This window comes from Argopecten irradians, chromosome 4 (assembly GCF_041381155.1).
Source record: "Argopecten irradians isolate NY chromosome 4, Ai_NY, whole genome shotgun sequence".
NCBI classification, from domain to species: domain Eukaryota; kingdom Metazoa; phylum Mollusca; class Bivalvia; order Pectinida; family Pectinidae; genus Argopecten; species Argopecten irradians.
The window spans coordinates 28,518,380-28,540,357 of NC_091137.1; the positions used below are offsets into that span (position 1 = coordinate 28,518,380).

The 21,978-nt window shown below is 34.2% G+C and overlaps 4 protein-coding genes and 1 long non-coding RNA gene across 5 annotated transcripts; 2 read left to right on the forward strand and 3 right to left on the reverse strand.

Annotated features, from left to right (window-relative positions):
* Positions 1 to 8: 8 nt before the first annotated feature.
* Positions 9 to 8,421, reverse strand: LOC138321185 (tRNA-splicing endonuclease subunit Sen15-like). The gene is made up of 4 exons (XM_069264676.1): positions 8,290 to 8,421; positions 1,657 to 1,738; positions 1,198 to 1,384; positions 9 to 916 (listed from the first exon to the last, which is right to left on the reverse strand). Exons 1-4 carry the CDS (start codon positions 8,338 to 8,340, stop codon positions 670 to 672), a joined length of 567 nt encoding a protein of 188 aa, XP_069120777.1. The 5' UTR covers positions 8,341 to 8,421; the 3' UTR covers positions 9 to 669.
* LOC138321187 (uncharacterized) lies at positions 3,729 to 5,068 on the forward strand. The gene is made up of 2 exons (XR_011208292.1): positions 3,729 to 4,191; positions 4,869 to 5,068. It is a non-coding gene; the product is annotated as an uncharacterized lncRNA (long non-coding RNA).
* Positions 8,422 to 8,465: 44 nt separating the features above from the next.
* Positions 8,466 to 10,506, forward strand: LOC138321182 (uncharacterized). The gene is made up of 2 exons (XM_069264672.1): positions 8,466 to 8,811; positions 9,132 to 10,506. The coding sequence occupies exons 1-2, from the start codon at positions 8,610 to 8,612 to the stop codon at positions 10,214 to 10,216; spliced, it is 1,287 nt and encodes a 428-aa protein (XP_069120773.1). The 5' UTR covers positions 8,466 to 8,609; the 3' UTR covers positions 10,217 to 10,506.
* Positions 10,507 to 11,589: 1,083 nt separating this feature from the next.
* On the reverse strand, positions 11,590 to 17,704 carry LOC138321183 (crystallin J1A-like). Its single transcript, XM_069264674.1, has 8 exons — positions 17,579 to 17,704; positions 16,096 to 16,272; positions 15,539 to 15,637; positions 15,259 to 15,354; positions 14,744 to 14,900; positions 14,036 to 14,226; positions 13,557 to 13,696; positions 11,590 to 12,105 (listed from the first exon to the last, which is right to left on the reverse strand). The coding sequence occupies exons 1-6, from the start codon at positions 17,631 to 17,633 to the stop codon at positions 14,037 to 14,039; spliced, it is 774 nt and encodes a 257-aa protein (XP_069120775.1). The 5' UTR covers positions 17,634 to 17,704; the 3' UTR covers positions 11,590 to 12,105; positions 13,557 to 13,696; position 14,036.
* Positions 17,705 to 19,428: 1,724 nt separating this feature from the next.
* On the reverse strand, positions 19,429 to 21,337 carry LOC138321184 (ankyrin repeat domain-containing protein 1-like). Its single transcript, XM_069264675.1, has 3 exons — positions 21,010 to 21,337; positions 20,554 to 20,652; positions 19,429 to 19,984 (listed from the first exon to the last, which is right to left on the reverse strand). Exons 1-3 carry the CDS (start codon positions 21,179 to 21,181, stop codon positions 19,674 to 19,676), a joined length of 582 nt encoding a protein of 193 aa, XP_069120776.1. The 5' UTR covers positions 21,182 to 21,337; the 3' UTR covers positions 19,429 to 19,673.
* Positions 21,338 to 21,978: the final 641 nt, after the last annotated feature.

Consider the following 21,978-nt stretch of genomic DNA (forward strand, 5'->3'; position numbering starts at 1 on the left):
ATAGGCAATTTCTTGCAAAAGGCTGATTTATTCAATAATTTCAAAATAATGTGCATTATTGCAGTTCAACTTTTAACATACAAGTCTCGTACATGTCCATGTATTCCAGCCATTTTTACACTCAAACCACATATACCTTTACATATCGTTCATCTTAGACTTCAACCATGACATAACACTATGTTAAGTGACTGGTTGGGCTACTGTCCGTTGTCACTGGGTAGCTGCAAGTTACTGGACATAATGATGTATTATGTGTTGAAGACCTGACCGGTTTCGTTTTCTTGTGAAAATTCCTCAGAGTTCATTTTACATATTCATGATATAACACTCCAATCACCTTTACATTTTAGTCATCTTTAGCTATCTTTACACTCAAATAAATAACAAACACTATGGCCAGCTTTCACTCAAACCACATCTACATTTCAGCCATCTCAACACTATAGCCACAAGCATCTTTTACATTTTTGCCATCTACATGTACACTAGGCAGTTTTTCACTTCAACTAAATTTACACTCTAACCATCTTTACTCTCTAAAATATTCTAGTAACATATGCATGTGCTGTAGCCTGTTGCAAGTATATACAATGTACATGTACAGGACTTATTCACATAATCATATCACTTTTTTTAATTATTTCACATGTCTATTACACACAATATTCAATCAGGATTGTTTCTTGACAAATCTTTCTTATCTTCGTCTTTATTATTTGTTGAGTCTATTTTGCGTTTCCTTTGTACATATTTATCAACACTGGCAACCACATCCAGTCTGTTTTTGTTCATCAGTCCTATATGGTTAAGTTTCTTAATCTCTGTAGTTTCTGGTGAGGCTGGAGGTACAAGGCCGTCGGTAACTTTGTAGTAAACAGTTGTGGAATCAGTGTCCTTTATAGCCATGGTTAATCTGAAAGGAGAAATAATCAATGAATTGTGACATGAATATTCATAACCAATAGATTACATGATTTACCTATTGCAACCATGATAAAAGCTAGCGGCAAAATAAATTTCATTTAAGAGAACTTTTCTTTTGCTCAACAGGGTGTTTGAGAATAAGATGGAATTATCATTTCATCCATTAATGATGCAGTGATTTAAATTTAAATGTGCCCTGTTTATAAACAATAAGTCATTCTAGCTATCATCAATATTTCCTAAGAATGCCTACATCAGTACATGACTTACCCTGATGTATGGTAATCTTCCAGCTGGATTTTGTGGAGGTAGTCTTGTAGAATACTTGGGGATATAGAACATCCCCGCGGGTGTGGCAGCACAAGCTCTCTAGGACTGTGTCTATTGGCATGTCCAGATATAAAAACAAGGTCAAGGTCAGGACATGGGTGAAGGTCAATGTTCCACCACTGTTTTCCTACAAAAAGATCACAATGATAATTTTGTTTTAAAGCTTATTGGAGAATTTGCAAGTTTAATTAGATGGGGAGTGGCTTTTTAGAACCCTCCATGCAATTCAGAGAACCTCGGGGGAGAGTTTTTGGGTAATCATGGTGTGAAATCTTTTAATCATGTCACCAAAATTATTTAATACTGCTGTCACTGTATCAGGAATAAGTACAATAGAAAGCCATTATGAATTTCCAGTTGTCAGTGTATCAATATATAAACAGATGGTTGTACTCTCACCTTCACAGAGATCTAGGTACACCAAGAAAGCAGCTTTCACCTGTTCCTCATTCTGAATATTTGACTTCTTAATTTCTTTATACTGTTTAAAGAGGCGAAAGAAATATTGTTATTACAAATATATCTACATAAGTAAATCATTATAATTCAATAAAGACTATTTGATAGATTCAATGTTTTTTAATAATTTACGTGTAGAACTTCATGTAGTATAAGATATCACTATTCACAATGTTAAGAAATTGCCATGTGCTATTTGCAACATTGAATTTATAGATGTAAACTTGAGATCTCTAAATCCATCTTGGCATGATACAGGCCTAAAATGTCTGGGAGTTTCAGTTATTCTGACTCTTAAGAATTGTTTTAGTTATTTTTGAACCCTGTATTCTTAAACTGACAGGTCAAGAAATGAATCTGGAATCGAGGATGCAAGTTTCTGGGCCTGTTAGTTATTAAGAAAACAATCTGACTGAGGTAAAGAACATTCCATTTGAGATTTCAGTCTGTTTGACCCCTGTTACATTGAAAGTTTAAGGTCATTCATTTGAATATACTTCCAGGTACCCTTTCATCCCAGCATACTTCAGATCTCTACGCCTCATACATGTACAATGCAATTTGAGAGAACAGGTCAATTATAAAACATTTCAGTCTATATAGACCCCAGTAACCTTGAATGAACTATGTTACAGGTCTAATATCAAGTCTCCACTTTCCAGCCCTCTTGGTGATTGGCAAGAACAGTACCCCATCATTCCATCATGTCACCGACCAATAAAAAATCTCTAAGGCCTCTTAGTTAGGCTATTGGCATTAAGTTCTTAACAAATATTAGCCTAATATATCCCTGTGACCTTGAATGAACAAATCAGCTTAATTGGTAGCACTTCATTCCAGCTAGCATGCCACAGTCCCTAATATCCATAATGTACATTATATGTTTAAAGGAGCAGGTCGGTGTGGCTTGTACAGAGTTAAATACAGTCTATGTCACTCAGCTGACTGAGCATGCTTGTTTGGCTCAGTTGGCAGAGCCGTAGAATTCCATGACGAAGACCCGGGTTCGATTCCTGGTCTGAGGGCACTTGACAGGAATCTGTATTTTCCCTGTTCTTCTACATTGGCACTCAACTAAATAACCCAGTGGTAGGTGGCTAAAAAGTCTCGGGTTGACATGTTAGGAAATCAGGTGGAGTCAGTGTAAAAGGAGCGGGTCAGTGTGGCTTACCCATAGTGTTAAATACGGTCTCAGCTGTCACTCAGCTGCAATACTGATGAAGCATGTTTCTTTGGCTATTAAGTTGGTAGATCGAGCTGTAGATTTCCACGCTGGAGACCTGGGTTAGATTCCTGGTCGGGGCACTCGACAGGAATGTGTATTTTATATGTTCTTCTACATATTTAACTCTGTGACCTTGAATTAAGGTCAAGGTCATTCATTTGAACAAGTCAACTTGGAAGCCCTTCATTCTAGCTAACATGCTACAGTCCCCAATATACATAATGCATTACATGTATCAATTCTAAATCAGTCTCCTCAGGCAAAAAGTAAACTCAGATGTTTTCCTAGTTGATCCATGTGACCTTGAATGAATGTCAAGATCATTTATGTGAAAAGCTAATATTTACAGTTTGCACTGACATGGACTCAATAACTATTTTTCTGGTATTATCATTATCAGCGTATAATGTTAGCACAACACGCGCGGCGATTCTATTGTTACGTGAATAGTCGATGGCGTAGCAACGTGAGGTCATGACCCCTCTTTTGGCGGGAACATATGAATGACTCGATTCCAATCAGCTGTTCAATCAAATTCGTTGACGATGACGGGAGAGACAAAAATATGGGTATTTTAATAAAAAAGATATGCAACTGCCGGAAAAAAATAATATTCATTTACTTGAAAAACTGTAAATATAAGGAGGGGTTACATAATTCACACGTGCTCCATTATCGTTATACCCTCATAACCTCAATAAAATAAACATTTATTCCTTAATCAGTTAATAACATGCTATAGTAGCTATATAGGCCTATAACGTTTACAAGTGATGAGTTTGTTAATAGATGATTTGCATTTCTCAATGATATAAGCGGCAAATTTGTAATGACGTAAGGAACACCTGACAAAATCGCGTGCCTGACAGCTGTTGTCAAAATGGCGAAGCACTGTCGTTTGGACAACTTACGAAGCGACAATCGCTTGAAGAATTTGGATTTTATGTAAAGCGTGATATTACATATTTTCCTCAGTGTAAAATATATGAAGATTGATGCAGATTATGCATGGATATTCTTATACGGGCGAAAAAACTAGTGTTGGCAATGTAAACAATCGCACGTTCAACAGGTCAATGTACAGCTGATACGTCTGCAGCATGCATGTTGTCTGTTGGTTCATCGAATAACTACACTAACCCTTTGTCAGCAACATGTTCAGCTTTTAGGACTTGAAAGGAATTGAGTAAGACCACATCCGAAGAATGCTATACAGAACCAGTGACGGAGAAACGTAATATAATGTACATGTAAGTTACTGTACTGTATACGTGTACATGTACATTGTGTATTTAGTGCTAACATGGTGAAGGCGTCAAGCATAGACGTTTATAACCAGATATAGGAAAAAGTTTGCTGTTTCACAAATGACTTGAAATATGATAAATGAAGTAAATTATGCATGTAGGCAAGCCTATACTGTCAAATTTGTATTGGGCATAGAATTTTATTAAATCATTAACTATTTCTTAGAAATCATCTGATTATCATTTAGGTTCAAACAATTATCATAAAAATTCCAGGTAAATATAAGATACTGCCACCTCCAAACAATTACTTTGACCAGTGTAAATTCCAAACTTTTCTTAGAGTAATGAGAAGTATCCAATATTATACATGTAGTCAATAGTAATTATTTAAAATTTTTTAAAAATATGCATGTAATTGTAATAGAAATATTTTATATTGTTACAGATGAAACATAAAAACACCTGCAAGAGTATAAGACAAGTTAAAGCTTTTAAAGTTAAATATTTTGTGTAGATTGGCAAGTCCAGTTTTTTTATCAATAACAATATTATATTTACATGTATACTACAGAACTAAAGATCATTTGTATTAAATGACAAATGATCTTCTGTCAATAAATGACATATTACCTTAGTCAAAGTGTAACAATTAATCACATGCTTATTTTTAATTACAGGAAGCTAATCATGGATGTGATAGCAGTTCTTAAATCAAAAGGTCATACATGCATATGAGGAAAGGACTGGATTAAAAGAATGGACATCATAACTTATGGACAGAGAGAAATTTTATACAAATGCATTGTAGATACACTACAAATGTAATCCAGTATTTTTATTAAAATGTGTTTAAAGTGAAAAATACAAGTTGTGACAGCACTTTGTTGTTTTATTTGTATTCCAAACTTTATGAGCTACATGTAGCCTGTATTCCCTTCATTTGAGTCAGTCGAAATGTCCCGGATTCCAGCTCCTTGTCCCTTTCCTACCCAAGAAATGGAAACAGTGTCCATTGACACTGATAGTGATAATTGTCCTTATGTAGTTCCCTTGCATCAGATGTGTATACAGTAATAACTGAACAGTCTTTAAACAGAAATGCAATGTTCAGGGTTTCTTTCAAAAGAATAATATGGACAGTCTATACAAATGTATATGAATCTTTTAAAGGTATTATTGAAAGTTACACTCTGCCACCCTCGATACTCCAGGGTTTAAGACACGGACATCCTATCCACCCCTGAACTATCCCATTATAAACAGGAGGCAGTTCATGAGAATAAAACTGGCCAATCACAGGTCTGCAGAGAAATCCTTTTAGATTTCAGAGAGTGAGCGATGTCCAACTTCAAAGCCACAGTCAACCACAGTGTACCATTATTAGATTATTTTGATGTACAAGATCATCAAAGGATCAAATTACCTGTGTCTTCTGTTGCCTTCATTTTTGCTATGCCATAGCCAAAGGGTGGATATAATGTCAGTAGATAGTAACCCCTGGAGTATTGAGGATACACCTCTGCAGGATCATTTAGTTTTATAAACTTAGATTAAAATATGGTGTTACAAAATATGTTTCATATTAAGATAATTTAAGATAACTAATAACAGATTTCTATGAAGTGGCACACATGCTTTTGAGAGTAATATTGAACATGCAACCATTGATAGTGGGGTTTTTATTCAGTTTTTATAATGGTAAAATTACTGCCATTACCTTTATTCTCTTCCTTGAGAATTAATTATTAATAAATAAATTTAACACACATAAGAAATTCTAATAATTTTATTTGCTCAAAATTTCCAATTTTGCACAGTGCAGCACTGCAGTACAAAAAGCACTCACAGTCTGACCTGCAAACACAAGAGTTTCTTCAATATTCTCTAGATGCAAAAATATAATTTGAGATTAATGAAATATCATTTAAATTTCTTTTCATAATTTTCCATTCAGCTTTAAGTGTTCAACAGTTTCTAGTGGATATAATGACAGTAAAAATAACCTCTGGAGTATCAAGGATGCAGTCTCCCATGTTATGAATATGTCATTGTTCTGTAGTAGAAGGGGAAATATACATGGCTAGTAAGAGGCTGAACTTAATACATCTACCACCTCAGTTAAGGTTCACTGATCTGGACCTGGACCATCCAAAAACATACAATCATTTTATTACAATAAAAAGAATAGTGATGATGCATTTGTGTTTCTTCGGATGGGAACAGGTAACAAGACATTCAAACCTTATACAGGTGAAGATCTGATTTAATGTAAAGTATATACATGTAACATGTGTATATACAAAAAAAGTCTGGAGTTATTCTTGTTTTATTGCACTGTTTAAATATTAGAGTTAAATTCTATCTTTTTTACCTCATTTAATAAATATGCTATTCACAAATAAATTTTGTTATAGGTTGACTGCTTTGCAATCTTAAGATTTAGTGGTAACTATTTTATCAAACAGCTGCAATGATATCAAAAGTCAAGTTCTGACATCTTATTCTTAATCTCTGTTAAATCTGAAAATCTTTGAAAAGAGAGTATGAAATTGCACAAAATATTAAATAAATGAAAAGCCTGAATGTAACTAGAATGACTGTTTGTTTCAATGTTAGCATGTTAAAGCTTTGATCATACTCTATTGCTTTCTTATCAAAATCCAAAAAGGAAGGGATTGATCATTACATGTATTTTGCCTTATGTTTGTTTACAGATTTACATGGAGAAAACTGAATATACAGTATATTATTTGGTTTGTTAATAAAATTGAATATTTAGTCTCAAATAAATCCATCAGTATTTCAAATTCAATAAATGTTATTGACTCATAGATATTAGACATTGGCCTATGGCTGTCAAGAAAAAGCTTTATCCTCTCCAATTTGTATAATTGTGGTTTTCAGTTTCATTGCTGCTCACAAGAAACATTTGAATGGATCATCAAATAGACAACCAGAAGACTGATTTCACTTCTTAAAAACATTTGAAGTGTCATCATAATTGTCCCAAGTAAACCAAATAAGATTCATGTATATTTACATGTACATACATTCTATATACATGGTACATGTATAAATATTTACAGGAAATGTTTCATAAAATGAAAGGAAGACAAGTAGATTTCTTTAAATATCTGCTTAAGTAATACTCCCTCTCATTCTACACAGTATTCCCTTAATGTGAAACTCATGTGTAACTCACCAGAGCAAACTTAGTACACTTTACTTATACTGACTAAAGTAGACCTAGTGCATTAGCAATCTGTTTCTATTTGCAAAGAAATGTTCATCATACAATGTATTTAAATTGACTGTGTTGTCAAAACATGTACTTAATGTTTCTGGTGTTAAATAGTTATTAAATATACCGGACATGTATATTATGTATAACTTTAATGTTCATATGTATACATGTACATTGCCTCCCGTAATGTAGGGGGGGGGGCCTACAAGTGTACGTGTTGTACATGTACTTTTGATCAATGGATTTATTATTTTTATTTCAATGGCGGTAACTACAGACACAGAGATTGGTCCACAATTATTTCTCAATAATCTTTCTTATATAAACTGTCAGTATAATCATGTTTCATAATTCATATGGAAAATTGAGGATTTTTAACATTTTTCAATCTGCGTTCCGTACAAGCAGCTGACAAATGGATGATCAGAGTGTGTAAATATAACATTGCATTGAAGCGACGAGTTACCCTTATATTTCATCTGTGACTGTTTCAGAAATAAGAAAATAGTATAAAAATACCTTATTCAAGCACGTATTATCTTATCATGAGTTGTCACGCCGATATTTACACCAAAAACAACGCGTTTCGTCGTGTTGACATCGGTAACAAATGTGTCGGGTAATAGACAGGAAGTGTCGTTTTTGTCAGGTGTTCCTTACGTCATTACAAAATATGCCGCTTACATCACTGAGAAATGCAAATGGTTGCATGTACATGATTACATGTGGGGTAGTCTATTATTGATATAGAATATTCTGTCATAAAGCATACATAAGATAAATTGTAAGTATACCTAAGCTATTTATTGTAGCTTATCTTACTGAATGACTCGTTTGATAAGCGACGTACAAACCTTTGGATGTTGGTATATTGATGACCATTCATCATACGGTGGTTGCAGCATGGTGTTGCCTTTTCTAAATATAACTCCGTCGGGGAATCCCTTTTACAAGATCTCGTAAAGTCTCGCGACATTATTTCATCCAATCAAACGCGAGATCTAAAATTAGCAACAATAATATGTTGTCAGAGGCTGTAAATAGATTCTCGATCGTTACCTTGTAGTTGTGCAATGTCGACTCTATAAGTAAGATCAGCAATGTCAAACCAGTCGCCATTTGTAGCCGGCCTCTCAAATTTGGAACACGTTAGCGTTATCGTTATCCAATTTTCATGGCGTCTCTTTTTCTAACGGTGAGACCGGCCGAGGAGGTCTCGTATGCCAATTCAGGAGACGGCAAAGTCTGTCCATCGCCGATATCCACTTTTGGAACCGATTATAATGACAGTTTGTTTTTGGAAGCGTCAAACACCAAAGCTTTCTCAGGGACTGATTACATCGATTCAACGCCCAAATTCCAAAGCACAACAACAGGTAAACATGTTACAAATTGCACTTCAAATGACCTACTTTCACTTTGTTTTATGGTTATCATGCATCAATTATGAACAGTAGGCCTAGAACATGTCTGCTTCAAGTGTACATGTTCATTTGTTTAGTTACAAATTATTTTTGTTCAAATCTGACAAGCCTGACAGACGGCGTGAAATCCTTCAAACAGAATAACCAATTTTATATAATGCATCAATTCTGAAACAGTTAGTATCAAATACACTTTTAATCTGCCGTCTAGTTTACAGATTGAGCTATAATTATTATATAATTATGATTAACTGATTTCCTTTTTTCTACAGAACCAGAATTACAGGTCAAAGGTATGGATGGTGAGGATGAAAATGAAGATCTGAATAACCAATCAGATAACACAGGAAAAGTAATAGAAGAAACGCTAAAGATAACAGTTTTTGCAACAAATGCAAAGAAATATGACATTGACTGTGAAAAGGAAAAGTACTTTGTGAAAGTTAAAACAAAAGCAAAAGCTAAAAAATACAAAAAGAAAAGTTTGAAAAATATTAAGAAAGAGAAAAGGAAAAATGTTACAGGAGACTTTCACTTCTTGAATATGTCCCTTTTCCCTCGACCGAGTCGTGCTCCAGGAGAAGGTGATGAAAATGCCTTGAAGCGTTATTATGCCGTAGAACAAAGCCTTGACGAGTTTGAAGAATTGGTTGAACCATATGAAAAGGAACTAAACATTGAGGGAAATTATTTGAAAAAAGACAAGCATTTGCGCACAGATAGAGATCGTAAAATCAGAAAAGCTCATCTGCAAGTTAAGGACAAGCATTGTAAAAGTGTGAAAAACAATGATGGACGTAAATCTCTATTTGTTCATCACAGAGTGTATAAGCTAATGGAGTTAGAAATACAAAGACTAAGTTACATGCCAAGTCCAAGACGGACAAAACGTGATCTACAACGTGATGAAATTAAACAGCTTCAATGTTCTACTGTTCAGTCTAACAATTCCCGTACCCCAACAGCAGGTAGAGGTCGCATTCAAAACTTAGCCTATGCCATAGACAACAACAATGCTGCACAGGATCTTGATACTGCTCTTGTGAGTCTTCTAATAACACTACAGCACAGGGATCTGACTCCAGAAGACTATGAAACACTTCTAAGACTTGATGAAACTGTGGCTCCAAAAACATTACAGACAGATATCATAGAATCCTTTAGGAAAGACATTGTTAATGACAGTTCTGTCAATGACACATGTGCCATTTGTATGGACCAGTATGTACTGGGACAATCAAGGAAATTTCTGCCATGTAATCACGTCTTTCATGAAAACTGTATTGACATGTGGCTAAAGAACTCCTCCCTGAACTGTCCTATTGATAACTTACCAGTAGATGTTTCAAACAGCTGACACAAGGCACTTCATATTTAGTAAAGAAAATTTAATGTGTGCTTTTTTTAACCCTTAGAATTTTGTCAGTTTTGATTTAATTACAGAATTTTGATTTGGACTGATAAAAGTTTTAATAACCTGCTATAGGCACCGAGATCTACTTGTTAAGGTTGTGAACTATATTAGGTTATGCTTCATATGCTATCTTATTCAAAGTGTGCCATTACAAAATATGACACTACAGAGTTCCTACTGTTCTGTTTATAATGAAATTGTTTTTTGCACAATTTTAAAGTTCTTTTATAGAATACTCTATTTGTTGGTTTTTGTTAGATTTTATTTTTATACACCAATTAACATTTTAAAACGAAATTGCAGAGGAACACATGGCTGCAGTGTCATGTGTTTCCTAAATCAATAAAATAAAACATTTAAAAAAAAATAATGTGTTCATCAATTATAACAATAACTAATGTTTCTAGTTGTTGCCAGATTTCCTTATAATCAATGTAATGAGAAATCTGTTTCTACGACCAAGAAAGGGTCATAGCTAGATATGATACCAATATGATTTAATAGATTATGATTTAATAGATTAAAGACTTCTTGTGAGCTAGTTTAGATACAAGTCCTTTTGACCTAAATTAAGATATCACACACTCTTGTGAACTAGATTTAGATACCTACATAATGTCCTTGTGACCTACCGGTAGTTTAGATACAAGTCCTTTTGACCTAAATTAAGATATCACACACTCTTGTGAACTAGATTTAGATTTCTACATAGTGTCCTTGTGACCTACACTTAGATACACCATGTTCTTGGTGTCTGTTAATTATTTTCATGGCCTAGATTAAATGACAAATGACCTAGATCTAAATATCAGGTGTCCTTGTGACCTTACATGATGTCCTTTTGACCTAGATTTACGTACAAAATGTCCTTGTGATTTAGACTTATAATATATCTGTTCTTATATTCTTGTCACTTAGATTTAGATGCCAGATTCCCTTATGAACTAGATTTAGATATAAGATATCTTCTTGAACTGTATGTAGATTGAATTTCTAAATACTCTTGAGATATAATCAGAAAGAAATATCTAGGTCTTAGTTTTAAAACACATGGACATGCATTTTTCTGAACCTTTAGGTTTTGTTGCCTGTGATCAAATATTGTTTCAAGTGAGGCGAATTATCGAAAAGTGGATATCCAAACTTGGGCTGCTGTGTTAAGTGTTCAGGGAGAGAACAGTTCAGGATCAGGTCGATCGACGAAAACGAGATGGCTTTTGCAACACAAATTAATAAAACTCGCTCCAAAATGATAAGGTGAAAAACTGCCCCATTAACAACTATTGTTTGGTTAGAATTAAAAAAAAAAAAGATAATTCAACTGGGCAGCAAATTATTCATATATTTAATGTGATTATTGAATATTAAAAGTTCTATCAATAATATATCACAGGTAAATTTAACACACACATTCTATCAGTCATTTCCAATTAGACACAAAATGTTTCTTTTAAACAATCAATTTCAAAGAGGTAAAATTAGCATTTCAGATTTCATCTTCTCCAATGGAGTTTAGGATGTTACCATCATTAGCATCAATATATTACCTCTCTAAAATCATTCTTAAATATCAATATACAATTGTCTGTCCCTCACACTGTCCATGTCGGTGTATGAACATACATCAGTATTCTGTAGGTGATGTCATTATTCCAAAAGTTACATGATAAAACATCACTTCGTTAACAGAATCATCACATTCATGACAATAATGGCTGATTGGTCCGTGTTTACTGATGATTTACATGGCAGAGCTTTTGAGTGAGTTCTACATTTTCTTGATATCTCAGGGTCTTCTCTTTCCAGTCCTTGGGAATAGCATCCACACCATACTGGAACAGGCAAAACATTCATCACAGATCACCATATTCGCTGTAATACAGATGTATACCAGCTGTATATAATCAATCATCAGTTTGGTAATACAAATGTATACCTGTATACCTGTATATTATAATTCGTCAGTTTGGTAATACAGATGTATACCTGTATGTTATAAATCGTCAGTTTGGTAATACAAATGTATACCTGTACCCGTATATAATCAATCATCAGTTTGGTAATACAGATGTATACCTGTTTGTTATAAATCGTCAGTTTGGTAATACAAATGTATACCTGTATATAATCAATCATCAGTTTGGTAATACAGATGTATACCTGTATGTTATAAATCGTCAGTTTGGTAATACAAATGTATACCTGTATATAATCAATCATCAGTTTGGTAATACAGATGTATATCTGTATGTTATAAATCGTCAGATTGGTAATACATATGTATACCTGTATATTATAAATCGTCAGTTTGGTAATACAGATGTATACCTGTATATAATCAATCATCAGTTTGGTAATACAGAATGAGATGTATACCTGTATGTTACAAATCGTCAGTTTGGTAATACAGATGTATACCTGTATGTTATAAATCGTCAGTTTGGTAATACAGATGTATACCTGTATGTTATAAATCGTCAGTTTGGTAATACAGATGTATACCTGTATGTTATAAATCGTCAGTTTGGTAATACAGATGTATACCTGTATGTTATAAATCGTCAGTTTGGTAATACAATGTATACTGTAATCTATGTTATAAATCGTCAGTTTGGTAATACAGATGTATACCTGTATGTTATAAATCGTCAGTTTGGTAATACAGATGTATACCTGTATATTATAAATCGTCAGTTTGGTAATACAGATGTATACCTGTATATTATAAATCGTCAGTTTGGTAATACAGATGTATACCTGTATATTATAAATCGTCAGTTTGGTAATACAGATGTATACCTGTATATTATAAATCGTCAGTTTGGTAATACAGATGTATACCTGTATATTATAAATCGTCAGTTTGGTAATACAGATGTATACCTGTATGTTATAAATCGTCAGTTTGGTAATACAGATGTATACCTGTATATTATAAATCATCAGTTTGGTAATACAGATGTATACCTGTATGTTATAAATCGTCAGTTTGGTATGTTTACTTGTGATTGAAATATCCTATAAAAAGCCCTGGTTAGTTAAGGACTTGTCAGGTTCTGGTAGTGGAAGAAAGCCAAACACCACAGAGAAAAATCATGTACATAAAGCCAGTGCCTTTAAATGACCCACCAACAGGCCAGAGGTGAAGTGGTAAAATGTAATTACTAGTAATATAAGATACCTACACTAAATGTTGTACAGATATGGTCATGCACAGTAATATAAGATACCTAAACTAAATGTTGTACAGATATGGTCATGCACAACCCCTTGTGTAACTCACCTGAGCAGCCAAACAGGCTCCAATGAAGCCAGAGCGTGAGCTGGTACAGCCACCATTGCGGATGGAGGCTTTGATTGCTGTAGTATAATCAGTGTGGGCGATTACTCCATGTAGAGCCAGCTGAAAAGACCCCGGCATTACTGCAAAAACAAAAAACATAACATCTTCATTAATTAAAAACATAAAATTTACCAAGACCTATATGTATGAGTTAAATCAGTTATCTGCAGTATCACCATGAGTTAATAGAATCTTATATCTGTCTGTATGTCTATGTGTCTGAAAGATTTTAACTGGTCAGCATAAGGCTTGCCGAGTGCTAATCAGTCAAAATCTTTCATCAGAGTTAAGTATGCTTTGTAACCCAATATTTTCATCCTTTTCCTGTAAAACCATCCCTCTATCTCTTGCCTTCCAAAGAATTCACCTAACATATCTGAAATTATACCCTACCAATATTTTTCTTACAAAGATCTTACTTCAGTCTATCCGTAGCTGTGTGGCCATGTCCTTGTGGCTAGTTGTCTTCCCCTGTAACACCTCCCGTAACTTGCCGACCATGGCCTTGTCCAGTTCCTGGGGGTTGGCTCTATGTGGATTGTCTATTTGTTTTATAACTGCCTCCAACATTCCATCACTCGGACCATTCAGAATAAAGTGTTCCAGGATCCTAGGAAACAATATATACTGGACATTTTTAAGATGTCTTGCTTCAGAACCATCTCTTATGAAAATTCTACAGTATGTTGGTAATGAAAACATGGTTATGGTGATATGTTCCCTAATTTGTTAACCAACAAAGTCTCCAGAAAATTTCCATTGATCTATGGTTGAGGTTAGCATTGATGTGATGTTTGGTGAAACAAATGAGATTTGTTTAGATAAGGTTTATGAATTATAGCTTAAGTATATGACACCATACAATGTAACAATACGTTATATACCTGGTATTGTGAACTTAAACATTCACTCTCAGATGCTATAAGATTCTTTAACAGAACAGCTTTTAAGTTCGGTGTCGCTCTCTCTATATTCTTCAAAGGAAATTTTTGCTGGCCTGTAATTGGTTCAGATTTTTTCTCCTGACCTGCCTTCAGTTTTTTACAATGAGATAGTCCTGGGGTGGATATAACGACAGTTATAGTAACCCCTGAAGTATGGAGGATGTAATACCATGTTATAATTACCTTGCTGCACACAGAGCCACCACGACAGTGAAATCTGACTCCTGTGTGACACGGACCACCTCCTCAGCTAGGGACAACATGTCTGGGTGACCAGCATACATAGCTACCACGGGAATGACACGGACAACACAGTCAATCTGGTCATCTGAAGGACATCCTGTCAAATCATGATTAATAAAACTAAAGAAATAATGAAAATGGCCAATTTTTTTAATAACTCTTATTGCTCTAAATGACTTAAGATGGGTATTCTGTAGTATGTCATTCCATTGGGTAGTTAAAATGTACCAACACGACAACAAAATCACAGGTTAGAACTGGCATTAAGGTCATAGGAAACTTATAGACAAACTGTTTGTGTCTTCACCATATTTTACTGCTTATGCCTCATTCTCTTCTTGAAATATACCAACAGAAGTGTGCAAAGTGGGGTCTTATTTGTGGATCTTCACCTTTTTGTCTGCCATCCAGACCTCTAACATGGGACATAACTCTAATAAAATCACTCTATTTACCTGTATGTTCCTTCCCTGCATTGTAATTAGCTAAAAATTCTTTTACACTGAAGTGTCTCCACGGCCCTTTGATTGGGAATGTATTCTTCTGAGCATCTGTGGGAATAATTTTGTAAACTAAAAATGTATGCATTCCTAATTTCACTTGTGAACCTGGTTTAGGTACAATGCCTGACTATGTATATATTTCTGATTTTGAGCTTACAAGCAATATCTTTTCAATAAGTGTCATGTGACAAAATTTTGCACAATGATAACTTAACAGAAATGATTGACAAACCAGATTTCTCTTTGTAGATTGAATTCACTGAGTTCTCATATTCTGATTCCGGTCCAAAAAACTTGTATGTAGCATCCTTCAGTGACTGTACATCCAAACCTATAAACAGATATGAAATTGTGCTATTAAGAAAATAGAACAGTAAGTGTATTAACATATTAATGTTTTAAAAAATATGAACAAGAAGCAAAACTTTTCAGTAAACATCAAGGGCTAAGCAGTGCTAAAATGTAGTGACATAAATTATAAGTTGCAGATATCAAACATTTTTACACCTAGAATATATTTGGACCTTCTAGATTGTCCATATAGACCCGTAGAAGCTATTTTAGGGGTCTTAATAAAAAAAATTTGCTAAACATCATACATATATGCAGTATAATAGGGGAAGGGTAGAGCTTCCCAAAACAAAAAATCTACCTGACCTAGCTTTAGGAGCTAAAAAAACAAATTTTTAGTGGGTCTTCCCAATTTTTTTTTACTAACGTTGGAAAGGTCAATAATGTTTCCTTTGAGTCAGAAATACAACCTTGTCAAAGATACAGGGAAAGTCCTACCTTTATTTTCCACCAAGGATTTGAGGATGACATACGCTTGGTCACCATACCCACTTTGTCGTCCTGTAGGTATGCAGTAAAAAGGGTTAGCAGATGGCTCCCAGAATGCAATGTCTTCTCTCTGACCAATCAAATTGTCCAGTTTCTTTGTGTCATATATCCAGTGAAGAGGCTGAGCTGTACAAACACATGAAGGTCATAAACAAAAATGATTAAGAGCATAACTGTGTAATCTAACTATCAAAGGGGAGATAATCCATATTCTATATTTATAATGTAAGAATGCTATTTTTGATGTGTAAATGACATGAGACATTTCAACTTTTTTTTTAGATTCACTTAAATCGAAAAATAATAATATAAGCAAATCTATTAGTACCTATTTGTATAACGGATTACTTAATATGTATACATGTCAATAATGCTCCCAATTCCATGATCTGATTTCTTTTACATCTTGTAAGCCACATAGACTGACAATATTACAATTAAAATCTGGTTGACATCAGACCATGGCAACCAAATGTTCCTCCATGATGTGTATCTATGGTAACCATTATTGAAGCATTTAATGTGTCAACTAAATTATAGATATTATTCATATGTTACAACAATCGACCAAGTTTGAACAAATTGATCAAAACACTTATAAGTTATTAGTCATTTCACAGAAGTTATGTATAGAGACCCGATTACCATGGCAACCAAAATTTCCACAAAAATAAAAACCTGCATGCACGTCTTGATCTACATAGTCCACAACATTGTTGATAAGTTTCACTGAAATTAATAGTTTATTTTGGAGTTATTTGGACAAGTTTCACTGAAATTAATAGTTTATTTTGGAGTTATTTGGACAATTTTACCAAAAAATGTGATTGTTACTATGACAACCAAAAATTAAACAAAATATATATATTCACAGCAATAATTGATTTTATATGGTATGTACATATCTTAACAATTTTTTTTTCAATAATTTTACTGTTTTTGTTTTGTTTTGAAAACGATATAGTGGGCCTTATAATTATTGCTAATAAAAGTATATGTGCTATAGAGTTTGGATGTCGTCAGTATCTACTTTACAAACAGAAGTGACACATAAATCAATTATCAGCCTCTAACTATATACACGTGAAGTGCTTCTTTTGATATAGATCGAAATTTTTAAAATTAAAAAAAAATTGAGCAAAAACTAACTTAGAATTCAATTAACGACACCTTTCATAATATCTACAATCTAAATCAATCCGTTTATCCAATATTTCGAATTTACAAGTCGGTGGTCAATATAAAAATATAGGTCAAATTCTGGAACACTAAACTTGTTACATGACCAAGTAGGGTCAGTGTGCTACAGGTAGTACATATTCTGGTTGTTGGTTCGGTAACAAATGGTGATGTTGCTATGGACAATACTGGTAAATATATATATATATATCAGACATTTGTAACATAGAACTGTCACCAATCATTGTCTTACCGGCAGCATCTGCAACAACAGCCCCTAATACGGCTGCTGCTCGCCGCTCATCCATGTCAATCGGTCGTCGCCACTAGAATTTAAAGTTGTCGTTCTTTGCACACAATCTCTAGGCAGTTGGGCGGGAAATTACAACGTGCACACGTGGTGTCTTGTGGCAGATGTACAAGTTCTTTTTTTAATTAACAAGAAAAACTAAGTCAAAACAAATGATTTTGTATTCAAGTTTGTTACACATTGCAGAATAATGGCAACAGTATAACCAAGTCCTAGTACCAATGTCGGACAATGGCGACAATGATGCAGATAATCACGTATCGGCATAGCTACATCTACGTTTATACATTAAAAAAGTCATGTGTCATGATTCCATGTTAAGTCTAAAAATGTGATGTTGAAAACGCAAGAATACTAATCGAATCGTTAATCCCGTGTATATTGAAAATGACTCTATAGCTACTACGTACTTTGGATTAAAATTATTTCAGTTGATCTCAACACACTAGAGATACAGAATGTAATAATTACATAAGTATGTATGCACACGCCCTCGGAAAACTACAGTGTCTTAACTCCAATATTCGATACCCCAGGGCTACTAGCAGGGGCGTAGGAAGCGGAGGGCGGGGGGCAACATGTCTTTTTGCACTCCAACAATGGAAGCAGGAAGGGCGGAAAGAAAGACCATTTGAGTGCGTCAGTAGTAGATATTTGGCGAAAATTTTGGTTGTTTGCTTTGCGATTTTGGTTGCATAATGATATGACGACATTCACAATTATCATTTCTAAATACAGGTAACATTTAATCGAAAAAAATACCATGTTAAAAACGCTTTAAAATCATCAAAATACATCGTGAAACTCATCTCAGCCATTTTAAATCGTAATACTTTTTCCTGGAGGAGACCGCCGGACCCCCAAACAACAAAATCTCGAGCCTTTCCGTACTAGCAAAATCATCAAAATACATCGTAAAACTCTTCTCAGCCATTCTAAATCTAATATTTTCCCCATCTGTCATCGCTCACAGAGCCTCCAGTTTCGCTATGACATATTCAAGCGGTTGATAGTGAGAAAGCTGCACCATGTATTTCCAACCGTCGGTTGAAACGGCTATCGTTTTATTAACGGTAGCACTTTGTATAGTTAAGAAGGATGATTATGAAAAGAAAATTATCGCTCTTTCCAAAGGTAGTAACCGTTTTAGTGACGACTAACTAAAAATATGACGTTATAGCCGCTAACACTAGGCGGGGTAGATTTTTTTGTCTTGGAAAGCTTTCCAACCTTTCGGTCTATAACAAGCACTACATGTATATACATGTAGAATACGGTTTTACCGATTTTTGATCTAGACCTCTAAAACGTCTAAAATGGTCTCTTGACACTCCAGTGGGTCCATATTGGTATGGAATGTTATTCTCAGACCCCTGTGCAATGGAGCATACCAATTATCAGCCCAGAGAATGCATCTACACACATTGTACATGTATATGATGTAGGAAAACCAAAATTGGAAACAAATAATACAAATATATATATATACTTTTGATCAAGTCTGTTCTGTTGTCATTAACTGAGAGGACAAATGGACGTGATAATAGCTGTACAGACTACATACATTTGGACCTATCATCTCTAATTTTCTATTGAATGTGGAATTGTTAGAGGTCGAGATTAATATTCCGTAAAAAATTATTGATGAATAACAATTTTAATCTAGAATCCTATGAGTGCAAACGTTATAAGAAGAGGAATATGCCACTGTAACTAAGGAAGTGGTCTAGGGACTAGGTAGGGCACTGTCAAATCCATTGAACTCATATATCATATAGAATCGACAACACATACAATTTATAACGATTTTATTCTATAAAATATTGCAATAAAAACTACTATGTAAATGATAGAATTATGAAAAATGATCAAACATACAAGAGTGACTCACATCTACATACATTATAACAATATCACCTTATTACAGTGCATGTACTATTCCATTTAATAGTTGTAACTAGGTGCACAGTGTAAAATTTATACATTACATCAAAATCTAAAATGTTCATTAACAGGTGTAGTTTGGACAAGTGAAAATTCATTTCTTCTTTTTCTTTCCTCCCTTTTTCCCACCTTTCTTTCCACCCTTCTTTCCCTTTTTTCCCTTCTTTCCTTTCCCGGTTTTCTTTTTTTTCTTGGCAGCACCATCAGGAAGCGCCCATTCTGGTACCTCAGGGACCTCACTGATTTCCTCCACTTCCGGCATCTCCCCTCGTTTGGCATCTCGTATGACTTCCCATGCCTCTGATGAGTAACTGGCCAGGTCGATTGGACTCACCCCGGCCACAGTTTGAGCTTCCAAGTTTGCTTTAGCCAAGACAAGATGTTTTACAGCATCCACATGATTACCTGCAAAAATGTTATTACAAGTTTTGTGAATAAATTCAACCAACTTAACTGTTTGCATTCAGTCGGAGCAAAGACGTCAAAATGAACAAAATAATATACGAAATGATGCTGACATAAATGTAAAATTGAATTAAGTTTGTTTGATCTCTAGTTCAAGCACACATGTACATCAATGAAAGCAAAATACAAATATAATTTAAAGTATACCTGAGTATACAGGCCCCTATAATCTTGTTTTAGACAAACACTATCATTATGAACATTACAACCCTGTAGATTAACAGGATCCATAAATGTAGTAAATGGACATGACATAATGTGATGTATGATTGTTTGGATGCATGTATATACCTGTTATCTACATGTTGACTTTAGTTACAATCGTAATCTTCGCACAATATCTTTCACCTTATGATAAAATGTTCTGACTATTGTTTCAACTAGTGATACAATAGCTATATATAGGTTCTACTCTGTATTTAAGGTACAAGTATCTCTCATTACACCAGTTAAGATCTGTATTTGTATATTACTTATTTAATTGCATTAAGATTTGAACATGTACTTACCTCTAGCAGCTAGATGGAGTGGTGTGACTAACGATCCAAATACAACATTCACATTAGCACCAGATTCGATCAGCAGCTTGACAATCTCTGCATGACCACCTTGTCAAACAAGTATTTATCATTATAAGTTATTCTAACTGTAACGTTCATCTAATGTACGTGGACATTGTGTAACAAATTACATGTAGCTTATGTTCAATAAATAAATAATAATAATAATTATAAAATCTCTGGTAAAAAATAGCCTAATTTCTCATTTACTTTCCCTTTTTAACACATTTTGTTTTCATGAGGTAGATATTTTGAATTCATTCTCGAATATTAAATGCAACTTTTTTATGCACGTACATATAGTAAAATCATGGTGCTGCATGTATCTAATTTTACCAATTTCATTAATTATTTATTAATTTCAACAAATATAACGAGGAAAAACATCTAAAAAATGCCACTCACCAGCGGCTGCCTTTCCTATTGCATACACCCCGGTCACATCTTTTACATTAGGGTTCACTTTCAGTCTCATCATTTTTTGCACAGTACTGACTTCTCCCCGCTCACAAGCCGTCACCAGGTGCGTCTCTACGTCCTTGTCTATAAACATCTTGGATAGCGATGGAGCCGCCATGTTATGTTTTTTAATATAAAACAACAGTCGTTCTCAACAGTCCAGACGTACAATTTGACACATTACTTGCCACATACACAGACAGACATAATAAATCCACCGTCGTCAGGTTTTTGTTTACACATACACCGCCATGTTGGATCGACACAAAAGAGTTCCACGGGGAGTAACTATTATTTTCCTTTAAACAGTCAATCTAAAACCGTTTCGATACATTCATTATCATTGTTTTGACTTATTGGAGTTGAATTTGATAATTTAAATGCATTTTCTTTTAAAGATGCTCCACCGCCGACAGAGCATAAATGATATTCATCATTCGAACAATAATTTGTGTTTAATCGTGTATATATATGCCTAATTAAAACAAAAAATAATATAAAATAATTTATTTCGCCTTTGGTGCATGCGCAATCAGTACTTCATTTCATATAGAATATAGTGCCACGGAATTTTTTCGGGATGCAATTAATTATTTTTCATATTTTTAACTTGAAGTAAAATTAGAAGCTCAAAGTTTTCAATGGTGGTAATTGTGTCAAGTAAGTAACTTTTGTAACTGACGAAAAATACTTAATCGTCTGCTCCTGTTTTTGAAAGTGAAAAAATACCATTTGTCAGCGGTGGAGCATCTTTAAGATAACTCAAATTATGTCAAAAATAACACCTGCAATATACACATGTGTGTATAAAGTTATGCAACACTATCATTTGTCATTGATTTGTCATAAAATATTATCTTGTTTGAGGAGTATTCTTTCTCTATTCATAAAAAAATATTTTAGTCTACTGTAAAG

Excerpts from the sequence above, each read along its gene's own strand:
- LOC138321184 (XM_069264675.1), bottom strand. The coding sequence starts at position 21,181 with ATGGCGGCTCCATCGCTATCCAAGATGTTTATAGACAAGGACGTAGAG. Across the intron at positions 20,653-21,009 it reads AATAGGAAAGGCAGCCGCTG|GTGGTCATGCAGAGATTGTC; the intron begins GTGAGTGGCATT and ends TTGTTTGACAAG. Across the intron at positions 19,985-20,553 it reads ACTCCATCTAGCTGCTAGAG|GTAATCATGTGGATGCTGTA; the intron begins GTAAGTACATGT and ends ACATTTTTGCAG.
- LOC138321182 (XM_069264672.1), top strand. The coding sequence starts at position 8,610 with ATGGCGTCTCTTTTTCTAACGGTGAGACCGGCCGAGGAGGTCTCGTAT. Across the intron at positions 8,812-9,131 it reads ATTCCAAAGCACAACAACAG|AACCAGAATTACAGGTCAAA; the intron begins GTAAACATGTTA and ends TTTTTTCTACAG.
- LOC138321185 (XM_069264676.1), bottom strand. The coding sequence starts at position 8,340 with ATGCTGCAACCACCGTATGATGAATGGTCATCAATATACCAACATCCA. Across the intron at positions 1,739-8,289 it reads CAATATACCAACATCCAAAG|TATAAAGAAATTAAGAAGTC; the intron begins GTTTGTACGTCG and ends CTCTTTAAACAG. Across the intron at positions 1,385-1,656 it reads GTACCTAGATCTCTGTGAAG|GAAAACAGTGGTGGAACATT; the intron begins GTGAGAGTACAA and ends ATCTTTTTGTAG.
- LOC138321183 (XM_069264674.1), bottom strand. The coding sequence starts at position 17,633 with ATGGATGAGCGGCGAGCAGCAGCCGTATTAGGGGCTGTTGTTGCAGAT. Across the intron at positions 16,273-17,578 it reads TGTTGTTGCAGATGCTGCCG|CTCAGCCTCTTCACTGGATA; the intron begins GTAAGACAATGA and ends GTGTTTGTACAG. Across the intron at positions 15,355-15,538 it reads AATCTACAAAGAGAAATCTG|ATGCTCAGAAGAATACATTC; the intron begins GTTTGTCAATCA and ends TTATTCCCACAG.